Genomic DNA, 23389 nt, shown 5'->3' on the forward strand with positions numbered 1-23389 from the left:
AATATGGAAGGGTGAATGACTTTGTTTCTAACACCTCACAAAGAAAAGGAAACACAGAAAGATGTGGCAAAATCTTGATGATCGCTGAACTGGAATCAGAGGTCAGCAAATAGCAGCCCACAGCCTGTTTTCATATGGCCTAAGTTAAGAATGGTTTTTCCAAGTTTAAAAGATCGTAAACAATAACAAAATAAAGAAAAATATGCAACAGAGACCAAATGTTGCCCCACAAACCTAGTTTATTAGTAGAGCCTTTACAGAAAATGTTTGTTGACCTCTGTCCTGTATGATGAGCATAAGATTGTTGTACTATTTTTCTCTACTTTTACGCATGTTATCAAGTTTTAATACTGAAAGATTTTAAAATAACAGTCTAAGTAGAAAAAGACAAATCTAGTAAACCCCAATAATGCTTTAATAGAAACCAAGCAAAAAATCCACAATTTGCTAACATCCAAACAATGGAAACTTTAAACAATGAAAAGTGATTCTCACTCAATAAATATTTGAATGAATCTTGTACCAGGCACTGTTTCAAGGTCAGGAGTGAATGAAAGAGACAAAATTCCTGCCTTCATATAATTCTGGCACTGTTGTGCTTATTTTCTTATTTTAATTACAAGCATTCTATTTTCCTCCTTTTCAGGACTATGGTCAAGTACATTACTGTGTTCTGACATATAAAAACTAAGCATTCTCGTGGACTTGTTTTCACTGTAAACAGTATCAACAAAAATTACACAACATGAAAGACCAGCAACCTAAAAAAAAATCTAATAATTAGGCAATACTTACTGGAGATCCAAAGTTATGTCCAACTTCATGAGCAAACGTAATGTGAGAGACTTTGGGGGGTACATGAGACCCATAGTTCTGAACAGTAATAATTCCAGTGTTTAAAGACTTCTTCTTACCATCTGAATAGAGCTTACTTTTTTCACATATTCCTCCAGAGCTTCCTAAGTCAAAACAAAAAATGGCTAAAATTAGCATCTTCCCCCCCAAATAATTCTCTAATATATGCCATATTAATTTGAAACATTTTATATGTATTTTGAGTCCAAATTTGGTACATACATATGTCAAGTTCTAAAAAGTCCACGATTAGAAAGTCATTCAAATAAGTTTTAATGGCACAAATAAATTCTCAGGATTGAATACAAACCCCTTATAAAATGTTCCTCTTCATAACCAAAATGTCTCCAAATTTTTACTCCTCTTAATTTAGCTAAACAAATATTTAAGATTCTGTTAAACTTAAATATTTCAACATTTACACTGGGTCTTTTTCACTTTTCAAGAAGAAAACTTATATTTAAGTTAAATGAAAGCTGACAAACTATGCTCAAGGAGATGCTAAGAAAGTCACTTCTACAAATAATAACAGTGATGGACAGGAGTATGTGATTCATGTCCTAAAAGACAACGCACTATATACTCCTTAAAAAGGAAAAAGTAGTGGCGGCTAGGATGTGGAAGAAATAGGCTGACAGAGGTACGAACTTCAAGTTGTAAGATGAATCAAGTCCGAGGATCTAATGTGTGACACATGATGACTATAGCTGAAAACATGGTATTATATAAATTAAATTTGCTAAGAGAAGAGAAGTTAAACATTCTCACATACACACACACACACACACACACACACACAAATGTAAATATGTGGGGTGACGGATGTATTAAACTTGGTGGGGGGAATCATGCATTCACAATGCATACAAATATCAAATCACATTGTACACTTTAAATATCTTACAATTTTATTTGTCAATTATATCTCAATAACACTCAAAAAATGTCAAGTGGGTAAGAGAAAAAAGGAATGAAGGACAGAAAGTGGGAAGGGAGAAAAAGCAAATGTGGTAACATGTTAACTGATTAATTTATCAGGAGTTCACCACACTATTCTTGCAACTTTTTGGCAAGTTTGAATTTTTTTCCAAAATAGGTTCAAAAAACTCAATTATGATTTTCCAACATGTCTTGAAGATATTTTCAAATTTTAGTCTTCATTTTTCACTTGTATGATACATACGAAACCATTTTGTAGTTCATCTGTTCACTTACAGTTCCTAAACTTCAGAGCTTAATACCAACATGAAAGCGTTTTCACATCTAAATGCAGTTAATTTAGAAATTAAAAAAAAGAACATCAGCAAATTAGAAAATCCTTGTTTTTATATACACTGCACCAAGACAATCACAGTATTTTAAATAACTACTAAAGACTTTCAGGGAGAAGTACTTTGGTTTACATTCACATTTTAAGAGATTATTTGCATTTTTTCATTAAAATACAATCAAATGGATTAGGATATTCTGATAAATGATCTAATTATTTCAAATTAACTTTCTACACACACAGCTACAATCAAATTACATTTTTAAAAGCCTAACATTTATAACCTCTGATAAAGTATATAATAGGAGAGCAATTCAAAAAAGATGTGCAAGATATGCTATATTTAAAATGGATAACCAATAAGAAGCCTGAATGTGGCAGCCTGGATGGGAAGGGGGTTTGGGAGAGAATGGATATATGTATATGTACAGCTGAGTCCCTTCGCTGTCCACCTGAAACTTATCACAACATTGTTAATTGGTTATACCTAAATACAAAATAAAAAGTTCAAAAAAAATATGCAAGAATAGCAAGAGGCTACAACTGTTGCCTTGTTCCTTTTAATATTAGAAAGTACAGGAAAACATATCATAAATTTAATGACTATTATGACACAATTCGAGAAATTGAAATGATAATGTGCTTTCACAGAAAACTAAACTGAAAGACTAAGTCATACATGCAGATTTTAAAGGGCAAAGGATTGAGAACCTTTATATTTAATATTTACTACGTTTTCTACACAGAAAACTGAATAGAAAGATAACAGCAAATGACTTACAAATATTTAATATATTCTCTTAATCTACTTTTGGAGTCCCAAGGACTATATCACTATTCTAGAAACTAAAAAAGATATAAATAAGCATTCTGTATGTAATAATTACAGTCTCTATATTACAGTTTTAAATAAGTAGCAAATTAATATCCTGCCTTATCGAAGATGTGTCATATGCAAATTGGCCCAGTGCTGTACTGTCAGACTTGAATTAAGCATAGAAGGTTCCACACTGCAAATCTTTATCAGTCAAAAAAAAAAGTAACAGTACATATTAAAAACTCCAATAATGCACTTCCTATATTTTTCTATCTAATTTAAGGAAAGATAATGCATAAATTTGAGTGTAGTCTTCTGAAATACAGTCTTTTAAATTCATATCTAGTTTAATATGTTTAACTGCTTTTGGTTTCAATAACTACTGCTTATCTGCAAAGTTTGCTATTTTTACAGACTAACAGCATATGTTAGAATAATTCAGTTATACAGAAAAAAATACAATACTATGTCTAACTTTATTAGTTGTGATTTAACTTTTTAAATACTGCAACAATTTTTGATATGCCAGAAACTCAATTAATGTTATAAATACCTACAGCTAAGTCATAACTCAAGTTCAGTAATTGCTTTACACTGTAAATTTAAAAGTTTACTACATACAGTCATCACTGAAAAATACAAATTATGAATAACAATGATGGATGGGTAACTCAAAGACCAACAAAGAAACAGAAACATTTTTCTATCTACAAGATAGTCTGAGGGCTAGTCACAGAATATCGGTCCTAAACTTGTTAAAACAATTCCCAAAAGAAAAAAATTATAAAACTTACAAGGGTAAATTTAATACCCTGAAAGAATCCATAAATACAGTTTTGGTGTGAGCAGCCCTAAACATCTACAACAATAGTAGCATGCTGACCATTCAACATTAATCTGAGCAGTAATTCTGAAGCAGAAATTAGTATACTGCCAGACAGGTTCTAAACAAGAAAAACAGAAAAGAAGAGCTCTACCAAATGAAATGTCCCCCAAAATGTTCTTCATAAATGGTGAGAGAAATACTCAATGGTTCAGGACTGGCTCTGCAGATAAACTTCACAGTTGGCCTTCAGTGACCTGGCAAACTGAGACTGTGTTCACTGGGTTAACTGGTAACAGTAAGGTGGGTAACAGATGAGCAGAACATGCCTTAATAAAACAAAGACCCCCTCAAAAATCATGTTAGAAGGGTGTAGCAAATTAAGTACAAAAAAGGGCTATCTAATATAAAGAATTTACTTTGTGAAGGAACTGACATTTTAATCTCTAAATAAAAGGCTGCTACCTGCTTATCACAAAACTTTGCTTATAAACAGAGAAGTTTAATATTTCCAGTTTCTTATTCAAGACTAACTTTGTTTTGGAGACCAGACTCCTCCCTTTCTAGCACTCCTTTCTAAGTCCTGTATGATTTCACATGGAAGCCTCCAAGTTAGCCCAGTTTATGAGCTGTTCTATTTATTATGGAGTTAGGGCAGGAGGAACTGTTTTTCTCACTAAAAGGAAACTGAAGGCAGAACCCAACCACAATAAGAAATTTTAAGAAAACAAATAAAAAGTAACATAAAAAAAGACTGAAACACAAGAAACATTATTGGAATGTTTCAACTCTCATTGTTTTTTCCACCTTAACTGAGTCAATGAAGAGGACTACAGCTAGTAATTTGAGTAACTATCCTGTGAAAATTAACACAACAGTATCACAACAAAATTCTTTTCACTACTCTATATCTGAATAGTGAAACAGCTGCAGAATTAAATGAAATTAAGCTAAATAATACAATAGAAATTAATGAGGTCAAATAAAAATGAAAAAGGTTAAGAAAAGCAAGAGACCACCAGCTGAACAGATCAGCTATAAAATACTATTGCAAAAAATTAGGCTAAAACTAGCATTACTCAGATTTGCATACAGAAATATTAAGTCACAAAGAAAGGGCAAAGACGGAAGAAATTACAATGAAAAATAAACAAGCTGAAACAACATGATTTACCTGAATTTACAGAGACAGAACAGACAAGGACCCAGTACACTAGCTCCCAATCCAGAGCTCTTCTCTTTATCTCACGACAATTACCCAAAACGATGCCTAAATTCTAGTCAGACACGACTGAGCGACTTGGCACGCACGCATGGCTCCTCTCTCTTAAGAAAGAAGGAAACAGATTCCATCTCTACTTAGATTCAGGAAACATTTCAACTTCTTCTTGGAAATGTCTTAGAGAGATAAAAGCAGGATGTTACATTATAATAATACCGAGTGAAATAACTACCAAATGCACAAAACGTGGAGCCAAAAGGTCCAGATTCTAGGTTCTTTGCGGTACTGGATTGTAACCCAACTTTCCTCATCTGTATAATGGAGGAAATAACACCTATACATCACAAGGGAACTGAATTAATTAGTAAGAGCAAATACATAAAGTTGCTTATAAAAACAAAATGCAAACCAAATAAACTCAGTTCAGGTAGTCTAAGGGCAAAGGGAAATGAAGAAGAAAGCTGTCAGGGCAGGTATCCTATTTTAGAAAAAGTTGTGTCAAAGGAACAAAGACCCCTTCTCTTTCCCACTCTGGCCCCATTCTTTCGTCCCTGTCTAGCTGTTCCCCCAGAAGCGCCTAGAAAAAGGCTTGTGAGAGTTGGAGTTGGGATTTTAACACAGATTAAAGGAAGAAGGCATCAGATGAAGAACAACAACAAAAATGCAAGTAATGTGGCCTAGCATTCTCAAACCAGAACTCTACCTACTGTCACTTCAAAAAAATAAACAGTACTTCATAAATTAAGTGGTCCAGATACCACAAACTAGACAGAAAAACTAACTGTCCCCCAAACCCTAGTTCAATCATGAGAAAAACATCAAACAGACTATGACTGAGGGACATCCAACAATATCCCTGACCAATACACCTCAAAACTGTCAAGGTTATAAAAAATAAGAAAAGTCTGAAAACTCATCACAGCTAGGAGGAGACTGAAGAGAAATGACAAGTGTATGGTTGTATCCTGGACAAGATCCTGGGATGGGAAAAGGACCTGACGAATAAGAAATCTGAATAAAGTACGGGATGATTTTAGATAACAATAATGTACCTATTATTACAATAATGTAATCATTAATGTTAACAATAATGCAGCATGTAATACTGGTTCATTAAGTGTAACAAGTGTATCATACTAATGTAAGCTGTTATAAAACAGAAAGGAAGGGGAGATGAAACTCTATACTATTTGCTCAATTTTTGTATAAATTTAAAACTGTTCTAAATATATAGTTTTTTTTTTTTTTTAAGTAGACATACAGATATCTGAATATTCAGAAAAACTTAACCAAACTCTCACAGAACCACTACATTCTTAATGAACAACAGTTTGGAGTTGAAAATACAAAATGGCAGGAAGTTTTTAGTCTGAGATCATCTAATCATTTGCCCAGGACATTTTGTGAGCAAAAATATTAATATGCTGGTTTTCAAACTTCAGAATGTATCAGAATCACCTGGAGGGCTTCTTCAGACAAAGACTGATGGGCTCCACACCACCCAGAGTTTCTGATACAGTAGACCTGAGTGAGGCCCATAAATTTACATTCCTAACAAGTTCCCAGGTAATATGGATGCTGCTAGTCCATGGAGCACAGTTAAAGAAACACTATATTAACCACAATATATAAAGAAAAACGAAATGAATCCTTGAGTTTCTATAGTACCTACTGATGAATAAGGAGAAGGGATTATAAACATTGTGATAAAATTATTCAACTAATCTTTTTCCCAAGCAGGGAAAAAGAAATTTCAGCATATACAAGTTATAAAATATGTGAATTATCACAGGAAAGAGTGAAACATACAATCTGCTGACAATGCAAGTAACACAAAACCAGCACAGATCACTTTAAGGGACAAATATCCAAAAATACTGTATTATATAATACATGCAGCCTATGACATAAACATGTATTTTAATGACAGCAGGGCTTGAGTACACTTCAAAATGTGGCAGAGAAACAAAAGCTTTGGAAACTGTAAAAAGGATATTCACTGCAGGCTTTTACGAAAGAGCAAAATATATAAGAGGAAAACTATAGTACTAAAGATGTTAAAATATGCATAAAAAATCAAAGGATAAATTAAGAATAGAAGAGCCTGTCCTATCCCATATGAAGTTGAAGTTGATTCTTTTAAAAAGATATGTCAGAAGGAGAAACTGCTGTTTACAGCTCAGAAGATGACAGACTACTCATCAAATCCTATATGGCAAATTTATATTCAAACAGTCAGAGATTCTTTCTACTTATCTTTCACTTAATAAATCTGTATTTCTCTAAATAGGCTACTGAACCTATTATGCTGTAAATGACAGATCCCCATTGGACTGCAGTAGAAAGGAGATTATCCTACTCCAGCTTTCTAAATGATAGTGGCTTTCATGGCTAAGCAGACACCAGCAGAACGTGGGTCCATGCAGTCAAGCCAATGGAGCTATGGATCCTGGGGCCTGCTCTCATCTCTTTTCAGGCAATACTTGACTTTTGTTAAAATAAAGGCTAGAAATAAAATGATGATAGTAAAGGTAGTCTCTTTTTCTTCCCACCTGCTGTTCTTGAGCAGGATTTCTCTGCATTTTATCTCACTGCAGAACAAAAGCAAGAACATAATTTTCCCTTGTTGACTCTAAGAACCTCTCCCCTACCCCCATCCCATTAATTAATTACATTAACTTTTGTGGAACAATTAGCATTCTGCTTTTCAGTTTCAGAAATAAGTACCACTTTCCCCCATAAAATTATTTATTTCAGCCACTGAATGTACAATACCAAATGTCAGGATATCTGCCTGTTAGTACTCATGTAATTCATTTCAAAATAAAAAGCTGCTTCATCTATTTTTCCATTTACATTATGCTTATGAATTTTACCTAACTTGAGCTGTACAAGTGAAAATACTGTACGGGCATCACTTTCTCCTATACTTTGTAAAATTCAATCCATCATGAAACTGCTTTTCATTCCAAGTAGTAAGTCAAGACATATCTAGATAAACTACCTGAAGGTGCTCCAACCCACGCCAGACCAAGGACACCATCATCAAAATCTCGATCTGTGAAAACGTAGGCCAAACAGTAGTCATCATGATTCTGCTCAGAATTCAGCTCCAGAAACTTCTCCACACCAATATTTGGAAAACGGAATGGATTTGTAGGGTCCTTCTCATCAGCAGTTGTGTTGATCTAAAACCCACAAAACAATGATTTTAATAAGCAGCTAATGTTAGCAGAGCTTTAGTAGAAGTAGTATCCACTACTTAGTCAATTTTTTTTTTAAGTAGCCATAAGGATATCTGAAGAATTAGAAAAATTTGACCAAGCTGGACAATATACTTGGGGCCCAAGAAAGTTGGGGCTAAATTAATGCTTCTACAATTATTCCCACTTCCTCCACCCCATAGCTGATCAAAAAAAAAAAAAAATGGAAAGACAAGGTAGAGGAATTAAAACTGAGTATGTTACATTTCTGAGAAAATTTTCACCCCTTTCCTGAACACGTGGGATGAAAAAACAAGTTCTGCTTTCAAAATTTCTAATAAGGAAGTAGAGTTTCTCAAATTTAATCATCTGATCAGTCTCCCTTAGTGCTGATCTCCTACATACGGTGATAAGTAAAGGATATAAAACCCTATATTTCACCTAATTAGCAGAACATAAAATGGATATTAAATCCAAGACTGTCAATTCAGCAGACAAATCATATTCCTGGTTCTACTTGCCTAGAAAATCATGAGTCAAGCCCAACTAAATTCAAGTTCAATTTTTTTCCCTGTGTAAGAATTTTTTTTTCTTTGCCCATTTGTTTCTCTATTTCAAGCTGAGTTCCTCCAGAATGTTTCCTTCAACACTTTATCTACTATCTACTCTTGGGGCAGGTTTTTCTTACACAACGTGAAAAATAATCAATTCTGATACCAAAATTCACCAAAACAAAAGCTTTTGTTTATGAGTCATTACTTCTTTTCGGAGACCTCTGCCTATCTTTTGAAGTCCTAGAACAATTTGGTTTTCTCCAAGTAAGAGAACTACATATAAGACAGTTGATAGGGAATAAAAAGGAATATATATGAGAATAAATGTTGCTTAGAAGGCAAATCTCAGTCTACTGAAAATATCAGTGATAAGGTAAGGCTATTACAGTCAATAAAACAAAAACTACAGGTCTTTTTATGATCCACATCTTTCAGTAAAATCAAGGGGTTTACAAACAGGATGGCAGAAACCCCTTGAGGGTAACTGCCAAGGACAGATATGAGAATATTTGGTTTATCCATTAACAATTAATCAAAAACAATCAGTTATGGTCATATAACAACACACACACAAAAATCCCGAAAACAAGAATACTAAGTATTGTAAGTAGCTCATGCTTAGAGACATGCTACATTGCTTTTCCCCACAAAACACAGAAATGAAATTCTGATACTTCTATAATAATGGCTATAAATAAAAACTGCATCTAAATTTTAGTTACCTATATTAAAAATGGGATGATGAGTACTTAAATATGTGCTTACAAAATATAAATTTCAAGTTATTTAATGGGTCACAAACTTCAACTGATGAGATTTTAAACTAAAGTTTTAATCTTGATTAAAGGCCGGAAAAACAACCAACTGCCACATTACCCTTTTATATACATGTGTTTCTTCATAATGCAAATTATTTTACTCAAAAAAATGTACCTTACTAAAACTTCTTAAGGTGTTCTCTATTTTTTCACTATTTTGCATTTTATTCCTCTGTCTACTAAACAGCAATACTTATACAACTTATCATTTTTATTTGCTCATTTAAATGTTTACATCACTCTCAAAATACATGAAACCAACTGATTACAGTTCTTTATCTATCTACAAACCATATTTCACCTTAAGACTCAATGTAGTATTTAATCATGTCACTTTTAAAAGTAAAGACCACTTTCAGCTATTTTAAAAAATATATTACACATGTATACTAAAACTATAATCTAGTCAGCCATATTTTAAGAAATATAAAGAACTGTCTATGGGAAATTCCCTGGAGATCCAGTGGTCAAAACTCAGTGCTTTCACTGAGAGGGCTAAGGTTCAATCCCTGGTTGGGGAACTAAGATCCTGCAAGCTGCCTAGTGAGGCCAAAAATAAATAAATACATAATTTGAAAAAAATAAAAACCATTAAAATTTGTATTAAAAATAAAGAAGTTCTGTGGAAAGTATTTTTGTAAAATGATGACTTTTAAAACATGGGTTATCTAGCTTATAAACTCAGATTCCTAAAAGCTATATACTTTGAAAGAATTCATATTTAGAAAACATTTGAAACAGTCCAATTTTGTTAATAATTGAGTATTTACTTATTAACAATTTATAACATTAAAACTAAGAATCAGCATTTCTCAAAATGTGTACTGTAATTCTTTGGAGTCTCAGATGATGTTAATACAAAAAAGGCTAAATGAGCTTAGAAATGTATGTATTTCTCTCCCAAAGGATTTCTCAGAACATGGAATACATTAGTGTGCACTGTTAAATTTCAAGAGGAAATAGAATAAAGTGTTTCTCCAACTTCCAATTTTACGTAACCACTGTATCTATCCTTCCCTCCACTGGAGCATCAAATGGGACACATTCTAAAATATACTCTATAAGGAAAATCTACAGAAACTGGTGGAAATGTCAAGTACTGAATCTCTAGTTACTAGAGCACTTTATAACTAGTATGTTAATCAGACAAATAGGAAACAGTACTTTCTACCATACTTCTTCTACAGTTCAGATTAAAGCTCTATAGATTTCATTCTTAAATCATAAGTCCAGGTATCCCCTCTGTGTTCATGTACAACCCTAGAGTAAAGATAACCTGTATTAGTAAATACAATTTAAATTATTTAACGCATAAAGATGAAATAAAAAGCAAGCATTTTCATTTCGTAAACATGATCCTTATTGCTTCTCTTTTTTAATGTTAACTATTGAAATTCCTTACTTACTCTTATGCGTTTCACCATGAAACTGATGTTACGGATTCCAGAGAAGTCTGTTGTCTGGTAAATTGTATCAATTGCTTTAACATGACTGGATATCTATTGATTTTTTTAAAAAAAGAAAAACATTTTAGGGGCAATGTTGAAATGTGAAAAAGACTGTGAATTTCCATTTTCCAAATCAAGAATTATTCATATTCTACCACATTCAAATTTTAAAATGTCTATATCATATACTAGATGAAAGGATGAAAAAGATTAGTGAGCTGGAACTGCGAAGAGAAACTGAATAACTCTCCAGACTTTTCTCTGGCCAAAACCAAACATGCACTCTTGCCTCAGTCATATAAACCTTTGTTTCCTCAATTCATCCTGCAATGTCATACTTCCATGGCTTTTCACTTGCTGCTGCCTTATACCTAAGGTTTTACTCCTTAGACTCAATTCAAACATATTCTGTGAATATCTCCCTGTTAGTATCAGAGCACTCAGTCATTCTCTGACTCAGTCTTTCCACTGCTGCACTGGTACACATTCTGTAAGTTTTGTCCACCACTTACTATGTAGTAGGCACTGGGCTTCCCTAGTGACTCAGTGGTAAAGAACCCACTTGCCAATGCAAGAGACACAGATTTGGTCCCTAGGTTGGGAAGATCCCCTGGAGAAGGAAATGGCAACCCATTCCAGTATTCTTGCCTGGGAAATCTCATGGATGGAGGAGCCAGGCAGGCTATAGCCCATTGGGTCGAAAAAGCATCAAAGATGACTTAGCAACTAAATAACAACAAAGACACTGTTTTAGGTGCTGGAGGTATAGTGGTAAACAAAACGGAGAAGGTCCCTATAAATTTATAGAGATTTATTTTAGAGGGGGGAGAAAGGGAAGGAAGTAATACAAATATAAATAATACACATTTAGATTTTGCTAAAATTGAGAGAGACAAGCAGAGTGACAGAACACAGAAAGATCCTCTTTTTACCTAGCTGACTCCCAATTTAACTCTCTGGCTTCTAAATCACTATACATGAACCTTCCCATCTTCATTTACAAAAAGCACTCCTGCTACCACTTATGTGAAAATATGCATGAATATATAGTTTCAAAACTATTTTCAAAGAAATTATATAAACAAAGAACAGCCAAGTAGAAGCATTAACAATTTAAAAAGTAGCCCAGTTTGCCACACATTGATAAAGAACATCATAACACTGCTGGTAAAGTCCATTATAAATCTGTGCTACCTACACTCAGCATGGTTTAGTGATCCCTTATCCAATTCTCTGTTCTTTCTCCACCCCAAACATTGGCGGTTCAAACATTTCTCCACAGATGACTAATTAGATATCTTAGTTTACTGAGAGTTCATCTTGAGTTCCTGCTTTTTTAACCTTCAAACTTTTCTGTCTTTATTCATTTCTATCTTCCTCAAATGGTATCTCTTCCTTATGGAGTAACTTTCTTATATTCTTAACCCCAATCCTTACTGGATCTTCAAGAACATTGTCTTACATCAATTTTTCTTTTTCATATCTTACACTGCTTCTCTACTGGATCATTTTCCTCTTCTGACCAACTTCTCGTGTGTCCCCCTTTCACTCAAATATTCCATGTTTTTCTTGTGAAGTGAAGTCGCTCAGTCGTGTCTGACTCTTTGCGACCCCATGGACTGTAGCCTACCAGGCTCCTCCATCCATTGGATTTTCCAGGCAAGAGTACTGGAGTGGGTTGCCATTTCCTTATTCTTAAGCCACCATATTTCTGGTTTTTCACATCTCTTGAAACTCTAACTGTTCCTGCCAACCAGTTCCTTATTGTTCACAATGTTTTCACCCTCATAACTTTACTGAAAGCTCGCTTAAAGCATATCAATAATCTTCTGATAACTAAGTCAACTAATATTTATAATCATTCTTTCTTTTTTCCAGCATTCAGATCAGTCAGGCAGCTCAGTCACTCAGGCATATCCAACTCTTTGTTACCCCATGGACTGCAGCATACCACGCTTCCCTGTCCATCATCAACTCCCAGATATTGCTCAAACTCATATCCATTGAGTTGGTGATGCCATCCAACCATCCAATGCCAGGCTTCCCTGCCCTTCACTATCTCCTGAAGCCTGCTCAAACTCATGTCCATTTAATCAGTGATGCCATCCAACCATCTCATCTTCTGTCATCCCCTTCTCTTCCTGCCTTCAAACTTTCCCAGCATCAGGGTCTTTTTCACTGAGGTATAATCGACAAATTAAACATAAGATATTTAAAGTGTACATCATGACAATTTAACAAACACACACATTGGGAAAGGATCCCTTCCATCAAGTTAAGTAACACACTGAAGTCATTCTCTTTGATATCTCCAAATATGAGAATACTGGCTATGCATTTAATTTGAAACTTTTCTTATTCCTTGATTGATCCTACTTTATCTCCTACCTCTTTAACTATTCCATTTTAGCCCATAGTTTTCTCCTCCTCATCCTATTCACTATAAAGAGATTTTATCTCCCAGTTCCTTCCCTTTTGATTTCATTCTCTCCCTTTCATTCTCTTTCCTTGTTTTAACTATCTCTTAAACCCTTAAACTCCATGCAGAAAGCTCAAGGCTAACCACTCCCATGCTCCAATTCTATATTTTCAATACCCTGAAGGGACAATCATGTACATGGGTTTTTAAAACATGTCTAAAAGTAAGTTCATTACCACCAACAAAACAAGTTCACCATTTGTACTAATGACACCTCTACCATCTCAGTCTCAAATCCCTGGACTCAAAACACATTAACCAAACTCAATGGATACCTTCAAAATGAAGGATATTTTGAAGAGTATCTCCAAAACATTTATACTTTAATAAGGGTTTTTCCAGTAGTCATGTATGGATGTGAGAGCTGGACTATAAAGAAAGCTGAGCACCGAAGAACTGATGCTTTTGAACTGTGGTGTTGGAGAAGACTCTTGAGAGTCTCTTGGACTGCAAGGAGATCCAAATCAGTCCATCCTAAAGGAAATCAGTCCTAGGTGTTCATTGGAAGGACTGATGTTGAAGCTGAAACTCCAATACTTTGGCCACCTGGTGCGAAGAGCTGACTCATTTGAAAAGACCCTGATGCTGGGAAAGATTGAAGGCAGGAGAAGGGGACGATAGAGGATGAGATGGTTGGATGGCATCACAACTCAATGGACGTGAGTTTGAGTAAACTCTGGGAGTTGGTGATGGACAGGGAGGCCTGGCATGCTGCATGTAGTCCATGGGGTTGCAAAGAGTCGGACACGACTGAGTGACTGAACTGAACTAAACTGAAGGGTTGAAAAGATACAAATGCAGATAATAGTGTAACTATAGAGTGGGCTTCTCAGACAGTAAAGAATCTGTCTGCAATGTGGGAGGACCTGGGTTCTAACCCTAGGTGGGGAAGATCCCTCGGAGGAGGGCATGGCAACCCACTCCAGTATACTTGCCTGGAGAATCCCCATGGACAGAGCAGCCTAGTGGGCTACAGTCCATGGGGTCTCAAAAAATCAGACACAACTGAGCAACTAAGCAAACAGCACACAGAGTGCTAAGTATAATGAGAATACAGAATAGAAATTAAATACTCTTATTAGGATTCTTCTACCTTTCTCTCCTTTAAGACCACAAATGATAATCTAACCCTCTTTTCAAAGCTAAGCTCCAGTGCCAGCATCTTTTTCATGGAATCATTTTCTTAAATCTCTCTTTCGAATGACACTAAAATATCCTAACTGGTCTTTCAGTTATTTGTGTTCTTATCTTACATATTTTATCACATCACAACTGAAAATACATACTCTTTACTTTTCCAAAATGAGATATGCACTAACTTTAACTTTTAGAGGAAAATATAGGTATAATGAAACAATATGAGAATATCAAAACTAAAATAGTAGCAAAATTATAGATACCTGGGCAATCACAGCTTCTCGTGTTCCGTAATATTTAAAGAATAGGTGATCAGTCTGAATATAAAGCTGACAAGTATTTTTTTCAGCTACAGTTGTACGTTTTTTCCTCAGGAGTTCTGGACCATTAAGAGCATGTTCTTCTTGAGGTGTCTATATGTCAAAAGAGTTATTTCTGGTCATTAGCATGTTTCACTATCATAATTTATATAACCAATGATATACATTTTAAACAACTTCATTTTCTATTATTATTTCCTCACAGTGTTAAAAATTTCTAAACACCACTTCCAGTCTCGTAACATTCTACTGTATAGATGATTTATTTATTCAAACAATTCTTTAACTTTGAAACATTTTCAAAACATACCATTTAATATGTAATCATGCGTGTGTGTGTGTGTGTGTGTGTGTGTGTGTGTGTGTATACACATACACATAAAGCAAGTCTTACAGTAGTCTATAATACTTTGACATCTTCCTCTACCAATCTATCACCCGGCTGTGTCAAATTTAGCATCTAAGTACTTAGGGCATCTGCCCACATTACCTCTAGTCCATCACATTAGCCCAAGCCACCATCACTTACTACCTAGAGTATTGCACTGAAAGTGATGGGAATCCATCTCTGTCCATGGCTGACCTTCAATCTGATCTTTAAACTGCAATCTTTTCAAAACACGATTTTGAAAATACTACCCATCTGCATCTGTATTTTAATGGCTTCCTATCACTCTAAGAATAAAATCATAAACCCTTTATATGTACCACCTAGTCAACACTACAGACTCTGTTTGCCTGTTCAGTTTTGTCTCATTTCATATTACTTCACAGAGAGACCTTACAGCACTACCCAACTCTAGCTCTCTCTGCTACAGCTAAACAGAACTTCTTTCCAATCCTGCAACACATCATCTGTATCCCTTCACAGTATTTTGCACATGGTGATACTGCCTTCCCTGATCTAGTCAACTTCTTTCTTCAGACTTAGCAAAGGTTAAATCACCCATTTTACACCTCATAGAACCATGCACCCATGTCCGTCACAGTTAATCATGTGGTTATTTATCTTCTGTGCCCAGTCCACCGCCATTACTTCAACCACTAGAACATGAGTTATGGAAAGAAGAAACTATCTCTGCATTTGCTTCCTACTATACTGCTAGCTGGCAACACACACTTCACAGGCAAATGGGAGACACTCAATAAGTATTTGTTTAAAGAAATAACACTGCTATTGAATCTAAAGATTTAAATATTTGCTGACATCTAAAAGCACCATGTTAAGTGAACTGTAATGACAGTAATAGAGAATTCAACTTAAATTTTAAGCCACAATTCCAAATTTACACTCACATTTTATAATTTCCTTCTCCCTTGACAACTCCATGTTTGTTCTCTTAGTTACTGTCTTCATTGTACTTTTATCTATTTTCACTCAGTACATCATTCTAGGATGGCAGTTACTGTTTCAGCACATTCCATTGTCTTCTGGTTTCAACTGTTTCCAATGAGAAACGCGCTGTCATTTTTACTGCTGCTGCTTTGAAGGTGACTGGACTTTTTACTGGTTGTTTTTAAGAGTGTATCCTCGGTCTTCAGGCTTTTTTAATACTGTGTAAAGTATAATTTTCTTCATGAAAGATCTGTCCTGTACTAACAACAGGGTCTACTACATTTGTTGTTTGATTTTCTCTGTCCTACGCGGGAAATTCTCAGCCACCATGTCTCTATTTCACTCTCAGGCTTTCTCCTTCTGAGATATCAATTATATATACTTCAGACCTTTCTGATGTTTCACTATGTCTCTAAAACTCATTTCTGTATTTTCTACCCATTTGTTTCTAAGCGGTTTACTCTTTTTCTTAGGACATACTATCCAGGTCTAAGTTCATCAAATTCTTAGTTTCTGTTGTTATATTTTTTAGTTCTAGAATTTCCATTAGGATCTTCTGTTCACTTCCAATTTTCTGCTGAAATTTTTAATTTTGTTTTTATGCACTTGAACATACTATAAAGTCTGTATCTATGTCTGATCATTTCATTATTCAGATACCTTTAGGTTGTTAACATGTCTGACACCTCAGCTAAACCTTTTTGAGGGTGTACACCTGTCGTTTATCTTTCTTTTTAAATTTCTATTTCTTATATTTTGGCCATGCCATACCATGAGGCATGTGGGATCTTTGACCAGGGATCAAAACCATCCTCCCTGTAGTGTCTTAACCACTAGACCACCAAGACAGACCCGGTCATTTAATCCTGAATGACTAACGTTTGGTAAATAATTTTTTCCCTCTCTTCTACCATGTTGTCTCATTTGTTAATATGCTGATTATTTTGAACTCAGGGCTGGACAATGTACATGGAAAATCAGAGACATAATCTGAGCCTTCAAGTAATGATATCTTTCTCAAGATCTATCAGTATTTTCACCTCTGGCAAGCAATGAGGCTCGGTGCATTAGTAATCCTCCATTGCCTTAATTCAATCAGAGATTAAGATGCTGTGGTGAGAAACTCTAACCCCTGTAAGGGGAGGCAGAACACTTTCTGATTCACTTTTACTTCTAGACAGCAACCCTTCCTTCATTCACGATCCCAACATAAAGTCCCTAAACAGTACTTTTATCGTTAGCCTCAAGAACCTGGAGACTTCTACCCAGGAACTGGAAGATATAGCTAGAGAAAAGGTAGCCCAAAGCGTCAGGGTCACTTTCCTAAGTGCCCTTTTTCTCCCCAAAGATCTGTCCCCACACTTCTTCAGAGCCCTGTTATTTCTCTAATGCCTTGAAACAGACACGCACATATGCGGATACAAATATAAATAAACACATTTTTTTAATATTCATATTTTGAGGTCAGGTTGGTTTATTAGCTGTTCTAAGCAGGAGGACTACTTCTCTATTTTTGGAAACAATTCTTTGTCAATGTCATGTATTGTTAACATAGTCTCAGAGTTCATAACTGTCTTCACTGTAAGGTGTCCTTCACTCTTAATTTTCATATAGTGAAATATACCAATTTTTAGTAGTCAACGATTTCATGCCTTATTAAAGAGTTTCTCTATCTCAAAATACAAAATATTTTTTAATATCTTCTTTTGTCAAGTGTCTTTTCAAATGCTTTTGCCCATTTTCTATTTATTTATTTTTTTAATGCTTTTGCCCATTTTTTAATTGAGGTTTATGTGTTTCTTTTTAATTGAGTTCTTGGGCTTCCCCTGAGGCTCAGATGGTAAAGAATCTGCCTGCAATGCAAAAGACCTGGGTTCAATCCCTGGGTTGGGAAGATCTCCTGGAGAAGGGAAAGAACCCACTCCAGTATTCTGGCCTGGAGAATTCCATGGACTGTATAGTCCATGTGGTTGCAAAGAATCAGACATGACTGTCACTTTCACTTTAAGCGTTCTTACTATATTCTGGAGAGGCCTTCTGTTATTTATACGTACTGTTGACATTTTGCTCACAGTCTGTGGCTTCTTTTTCACATTTTCTTAACTATATCTAATGAGAAGTTCTTAATTTAACAGAGTCAAACTTGTAATTTTGGGTGGGGAGGATGGGAGGCAGGCTATTTTTGTGTCCTAAGAAACTGTTTTCTATTTCAAAGTCACAAAAATTTCTACGCTTCAATCTAGAAATTTATGTTTTACCTTTATGCAGATTTATTATCAATTTTATATAAGGTATAATGGTATAAACAGGCTTCCCAGGTGGCTCAGTGGGTAAAGAATCCACCTGCAATGCAGGAGACACAGGCAGATGAGAGTTCAGTCCCCGGGTTGGTAAGATCCCCTGAAGGAGGAAATGGCAACCAACTCCAGTATTCTTGCCTGAAGAATCCCATGGACAGAGGAGCCTGGTGGCCTAGAGTCCATAGGGTCACAGAGTCAGAAGCAACTAAAGCACCTGAGCACACAGCACGTAACAGTATAAGTGGAGGTTCTTTTTTTTTTTTACAGTACTATTTGTCAGACCTTCCCTGATAGCTCAATCGGTAAAGAATCCGCCTGCAATGCAGAGGACGCCGATTTGATTCCTGGATCAGGAAGATCTGCTGGAGAAGGGAAAGGCTACCCACTCCAGTATTACTGGGCTTCTTTTGTGGCTCAGTTGGTAAAAAAATCCACCTGCAATACAGGAGAACTGGGTTCAATCCCTGGGTTGGGAAGATCCCCTGGAGAAGGGAAAGGCTACCCACTCCAGTATTCTTGCCTGGAGAATTTCATAGCTTGTATAGTCCATGGGGTTGCAAAGAGTCACATACAACTGAGTGACTTTCACTTTTCCTTTCATTTGTCAGACCACTCTTCTGTCCTTTAACTTACTTTTGGACTTTTCTGAAATTTAACAGACCATTTGGATATGGACTCTCTATTCCATTCCATAACCTGTAATAAAGCTATCCTGAGGTCAGGATGATACCATCTTGATGACTGCAGCTTTATAGTTAAGTCTCAAATACAGGTAGTATAACTCCTCTGGCTTTTGTTCTTTCTTGAAAATTCTTTTGGCTGTTCTAGGTCCTTTACATTTCCACATAACTTTGAAAATCTATTTGTTCATTATTAGCTAAATCCTCACAGGGGGATTATAACTGATTCTTTCATTATAATCACTGTTCTCTTTGTTTTCAGTAATTTTTAAACATATTAGTAACAGTTATTTTAAAGTCCTTGTTTGCTAATACGTGTAATTTCTAGTCTGTTTCTATCTGGTTGTTTTTTTTATACTGATCATGGATCACATATTTCAACTTCTTGAGCTTCCTGTCATCCAGCAATGTTTTCTGAACGTCTTACATTCTAAATGTGACATCACTGAGTATCTACATTCAGTGTCCTTTTTTAACAAGCACTACTGAGCGTCGTTCTAATCAGTTCAATTCAGTTTAGTCTCTCAGTTGTGTCCGACGCTTTGTGACACCACGGACTGCAGCACGCCAGGCCTCCCTGTCCATCACCAACTCCCGGAGTTTACTCAAACTCATGTCCACTGAGTCTGTGGTGCCATCCAACCATCTCATCCTCTGTCATCCCTTCTCCTTCCACCTTCAATCGTTCCCAGCATCAGGGTTATCTCCAGTGAAATAAATCTTCGCATCAGATGCCCAAAGTATTGGAGTTTCAGCTTCAGCATCAGTCCTTCCAATGAACATTCAGGACTGATTTCCCTTACGATCGACTGGTTCGATCTCCTTGCAGTCCAAGGGACCCTCAAGAGTCTTCTCCAACACCACAGTTCAAAAGCATCAATTCTTTGGCACTCAGCTTTCTTTTTAGTCCAACTCTCACATCCACAAATAACTACTGGAAAAACCATAGTTTTGGCTACAAAGACCTCTGTTGGCAAAGTAACGTCTCTGCTTTTTAATATGCTGTCTAGGGTGGTCACAGCTTTGCTTCCAAGGAGTAAGCATTTTTAAATTTCACGGCTGCAGTCATCATCTGCAGTGATTTTGGAGCCCAAAAAATGAAGTCTCTCATTGTCTCCAATGGGACCGGATGCCGTTTTTTGAATGTTGAGTTTTAAGCCAACTTTTCCCCTCTCCTCTTTCACTTTCATCAAGAGGCTCTTTAGCTCCTCTTCACTTTCTGCCTTAAGGGTGGTGTCATCTGCATATCTGAGGTGATTGATATTTCTCCTGGCAGTCTTGATTCCAGCTTGTGCTTCTTCCAGCCCAGCATTTCTCATGATGTACTCTGCATATAAGTTAAATAAGCAGGGTGACAACATACAGCCTTGACGTACTCCTTTCCTGATTTGGAACCAGTCTGTTGTTCCATGTTCAGTTCTAACTGTTGCTTCTTGACCTGCATACAGATATCTCAAGAGGCAGGTCAGGTCGTCTGGTATTCCCAACTCTTTCAGAATTTTCCACGGTTTGTAGTGATCCACACAGTCAAAGGCTTGGCCATAGTCAATAAAGCAGAAATAGATGTTTTTCTGGAACTCTCTTGCTTTTTCCATGATCCAGTGGATGTTGGCAATTTGATATCTGGTTCCTTTGCCTTTTCTGAAACCAGCTTGAACATCAGGAAGTTCACGGTTCATGTATTGCTGAAGCCTGGCTTGGAGAATTTTGAGCATTACTTTACTAGCGTGTGAGATGAGTGCAACTGTGCGGTAGTTTGAGCATTCTTTGGCATTGCCTTCTTTGGGATTGGAATGAAAACTGACCTTTTCCAGTCCTGTGGCCACTGCTGAGTTTCCTAAATTTGCTGGCATATTGAGTGCAGCACTTTCACAGCATCATCTTTCAGGATTTTAAATAGCTCCACTGGAATACCGTCACCTCCACTAGCTTTGTTCATAGTGATGCTTTCTAAGGCCCACTTGACCTCACATTCCAGGATGTCTGGCTCTAGGTGAATGATCACACCATTGTGATTATATGGGTTGTGAAGATCTTTTCTGTACAGTTCTTCTGTGTATTCTTGCCATCTCTTCTTAATATCTTCTGCTTCTATTAGGCCCATACCATTTCTGTCCTTTATTGAGTCCATCTTTGGATGAAAGGTTCCCTTGGAATCTCTAATTCTCTTGAAGAGATCTCTAGTCTTTCCCATATTGTTTTCCTCTATTTCTCTGCACTGATCACTGAGGAAGGTTTTCTTATCTCTCCTTGCTATTCTTTGGAACTCTGCATTCAAATGGGTATATCTTTCCTTTTCTCCTTTGCTTGTCACTTCTCATCTTTTTACAGCTATTTGTAAGGCCTCCTCAAACAGCCATTTTGCTTTTTTGCATGTCTTTTTCTTGGGGATGGTCTTGCTCCCTTGTCTCCTGTATAATGTCACGAACCTCTGTCCATAGTTCTTCTATCTATCAGATCTAAGCAGTCTACAGATCTACCTACTCTTTCTATTAGATCCAACCCCTTGAATCTATTTCTCACTTCTACTGAATAATCGTAAGGGATTTTATTTATGTCATACCTGAATGATCTAGTGGTTTTCCCTACTTTCTTCAATTTCAGTCTGAATTTGACAATAAGGAGTTCATGATCTGAGCCATAGTCAGTTCCCGGTCTTGTTTTTGCTGACTGTATAGAGCTTCTCTATCTTTGGCTGCAAAGAATATAATCAATCTGATTTTGGTATTGACCATCTGGTGATGTCCATATGTAGAGTCTTCTCTTGTGTTGTTGGAAAAGGGTGTTTGCTATGACCAGGGCGTTCTCTTGGCAAAACTCTATTAGCCTTTGCCTTGCACCTCATTCTGTACTTCAAGGCCAAATTTGCCTGTTACTCCAGGTATTTCTTGACTTCCTACTTTTGCATTCCAATCCCCTATAATGAAAAGGACATCTTTTTTGGCTGTTAGTTCCAGAAGGTCTTGTAGGTCTTCATAGAACCGTTCAACTTCAGCTTCTTCAGCATTACTGGTCAAGGCGTAGACTTGGATTACCATGATGTTGAATGGTTTGCCTCGGAAATGAACAGAGATCATTCTGTCATTTTTGAGATTGCATCCAAGTACTGCATTTCAAATTCTTTTGTTGACTATGATGGCTTCTCCATTTCTTTGAAGGGATTCTTGCCCACAGTAGTAGATATAATGGTCATCTGAGTTAAATTCATCCATTCCAGTCCATTTTAGTTCGCTGATTCCTAGAATGTCAACATTCACTCTTGCCATCCCCTGTTTGACCACTTCCAATTTGCCTTGATTCATGGACATAACATTCCAGGTTCCTATGCAATATTGCTCTTTATAGCATCGGACTTTCCTTCTATCACCAGTCACATCTACAAATGAGTGTTGTTTTTGCTTTAACTCCGTGTCTTCATTTTTTCTGGAGTTATTTCTCCACTGATCTCCAGTAACGTATTGGGCACCTACCAACCTGGGGAGTTCATCTTTCAGTGTACTATCTTTTTGCCTTTTCATACCGTTCATGGGGTTCTCAAGGCAAGAATACTGAAGTGGTTTGCCATTCCCTTCTCCCGTGAGAAGATAGGTGGCTAATTTACTTGAAAAGCACTTTGATCTTTCTGAAGCTTGGTTTTTCAGCTTAGTTAGGACAAGTCTGGAGTAGTCCTTTAGACTAGGGTGAGATTAGCCTATTCCAAGCGTGGGCTGGAACCTCTACCAAGTACAATTTTTGATAGGTGTTTAGTTCATAGATTGCTCAGTAGTTTTTCTTTCTTGGGTAGTTTTCTCATAGAATCTCACCCTGTATGTGCATAGGTTGGAATCCAGCTAAGATTCAAGGTGACCACTGTGCAGATATCTAGAGCTTTTTATCAGCTTAGCTGCCTTGTCCTCCCAGGTACTATGTCCATAAATCCAGATACCTCAGCCTTTCTGAATCTTAACCTATCTCTTCAATTCTGCAAGAGTGCTATGCATTTCGTACTCATCTTGAAGTGCCCTTCATTGTGCCATTCCTGAAATTTTGCCTCCAGTCAAAAAGTCATAGAAATCAGAGATATTTATTTCTCCTTTCTCAGGGATGTCAATCCTGCATTGCCTGTTGGCCAATATTTGAAAATAATT

General features: G+C 36.2%; 1 protein-coding gene across 1 annotated transcript in view; it reads right to left on the reverse strand.

Moving 5' to 3' along the window:
* The window catches only part of ADAM10 (ADAM metallopeptidase domain 10), a 144957-nt gene that overhangs the window by 28438 nt on the left and 93130 nt on the right, over nucleotides 1-23389 (reverse strand). The window contains exons 8-11 of the mRNA XM_068992556.1: nucleotides 14890-15039; nucleotides 10969-11061; nucleotides 7992-8175; nucleotides 796-959 (exon numbers count right to left, since the gene is read on the reverse strand). Of these exons, the coding sequence (XP_068848657.1) occupies nucleotides 796-959; nucleotides 7992-8175; nucleotides 10969-11061; nucleotides 14890-15039 (591 nt within the window). The remainder of the gene's footprint in view (nucleotides 1-795; nucleotides 960-7991; nucleotides 8176-10968; nucleotides 11062-14889; nucleotides 15040-23389) is intronic.

Source organism: Capricornis sumatraensis, chromosome 2, assembly GCF_032405125.1.
Source record: "Capricornis sumatraensis isolate serow.1 chromosome 2, serow.2, whole genome shotgun sequence".
Lineage (NCBI taxonomy): Eukaryota > Metazoa > Chordata > Mammalia > Artiodactyla > Bovidae > Capricornis > Capricornis sumatraensis.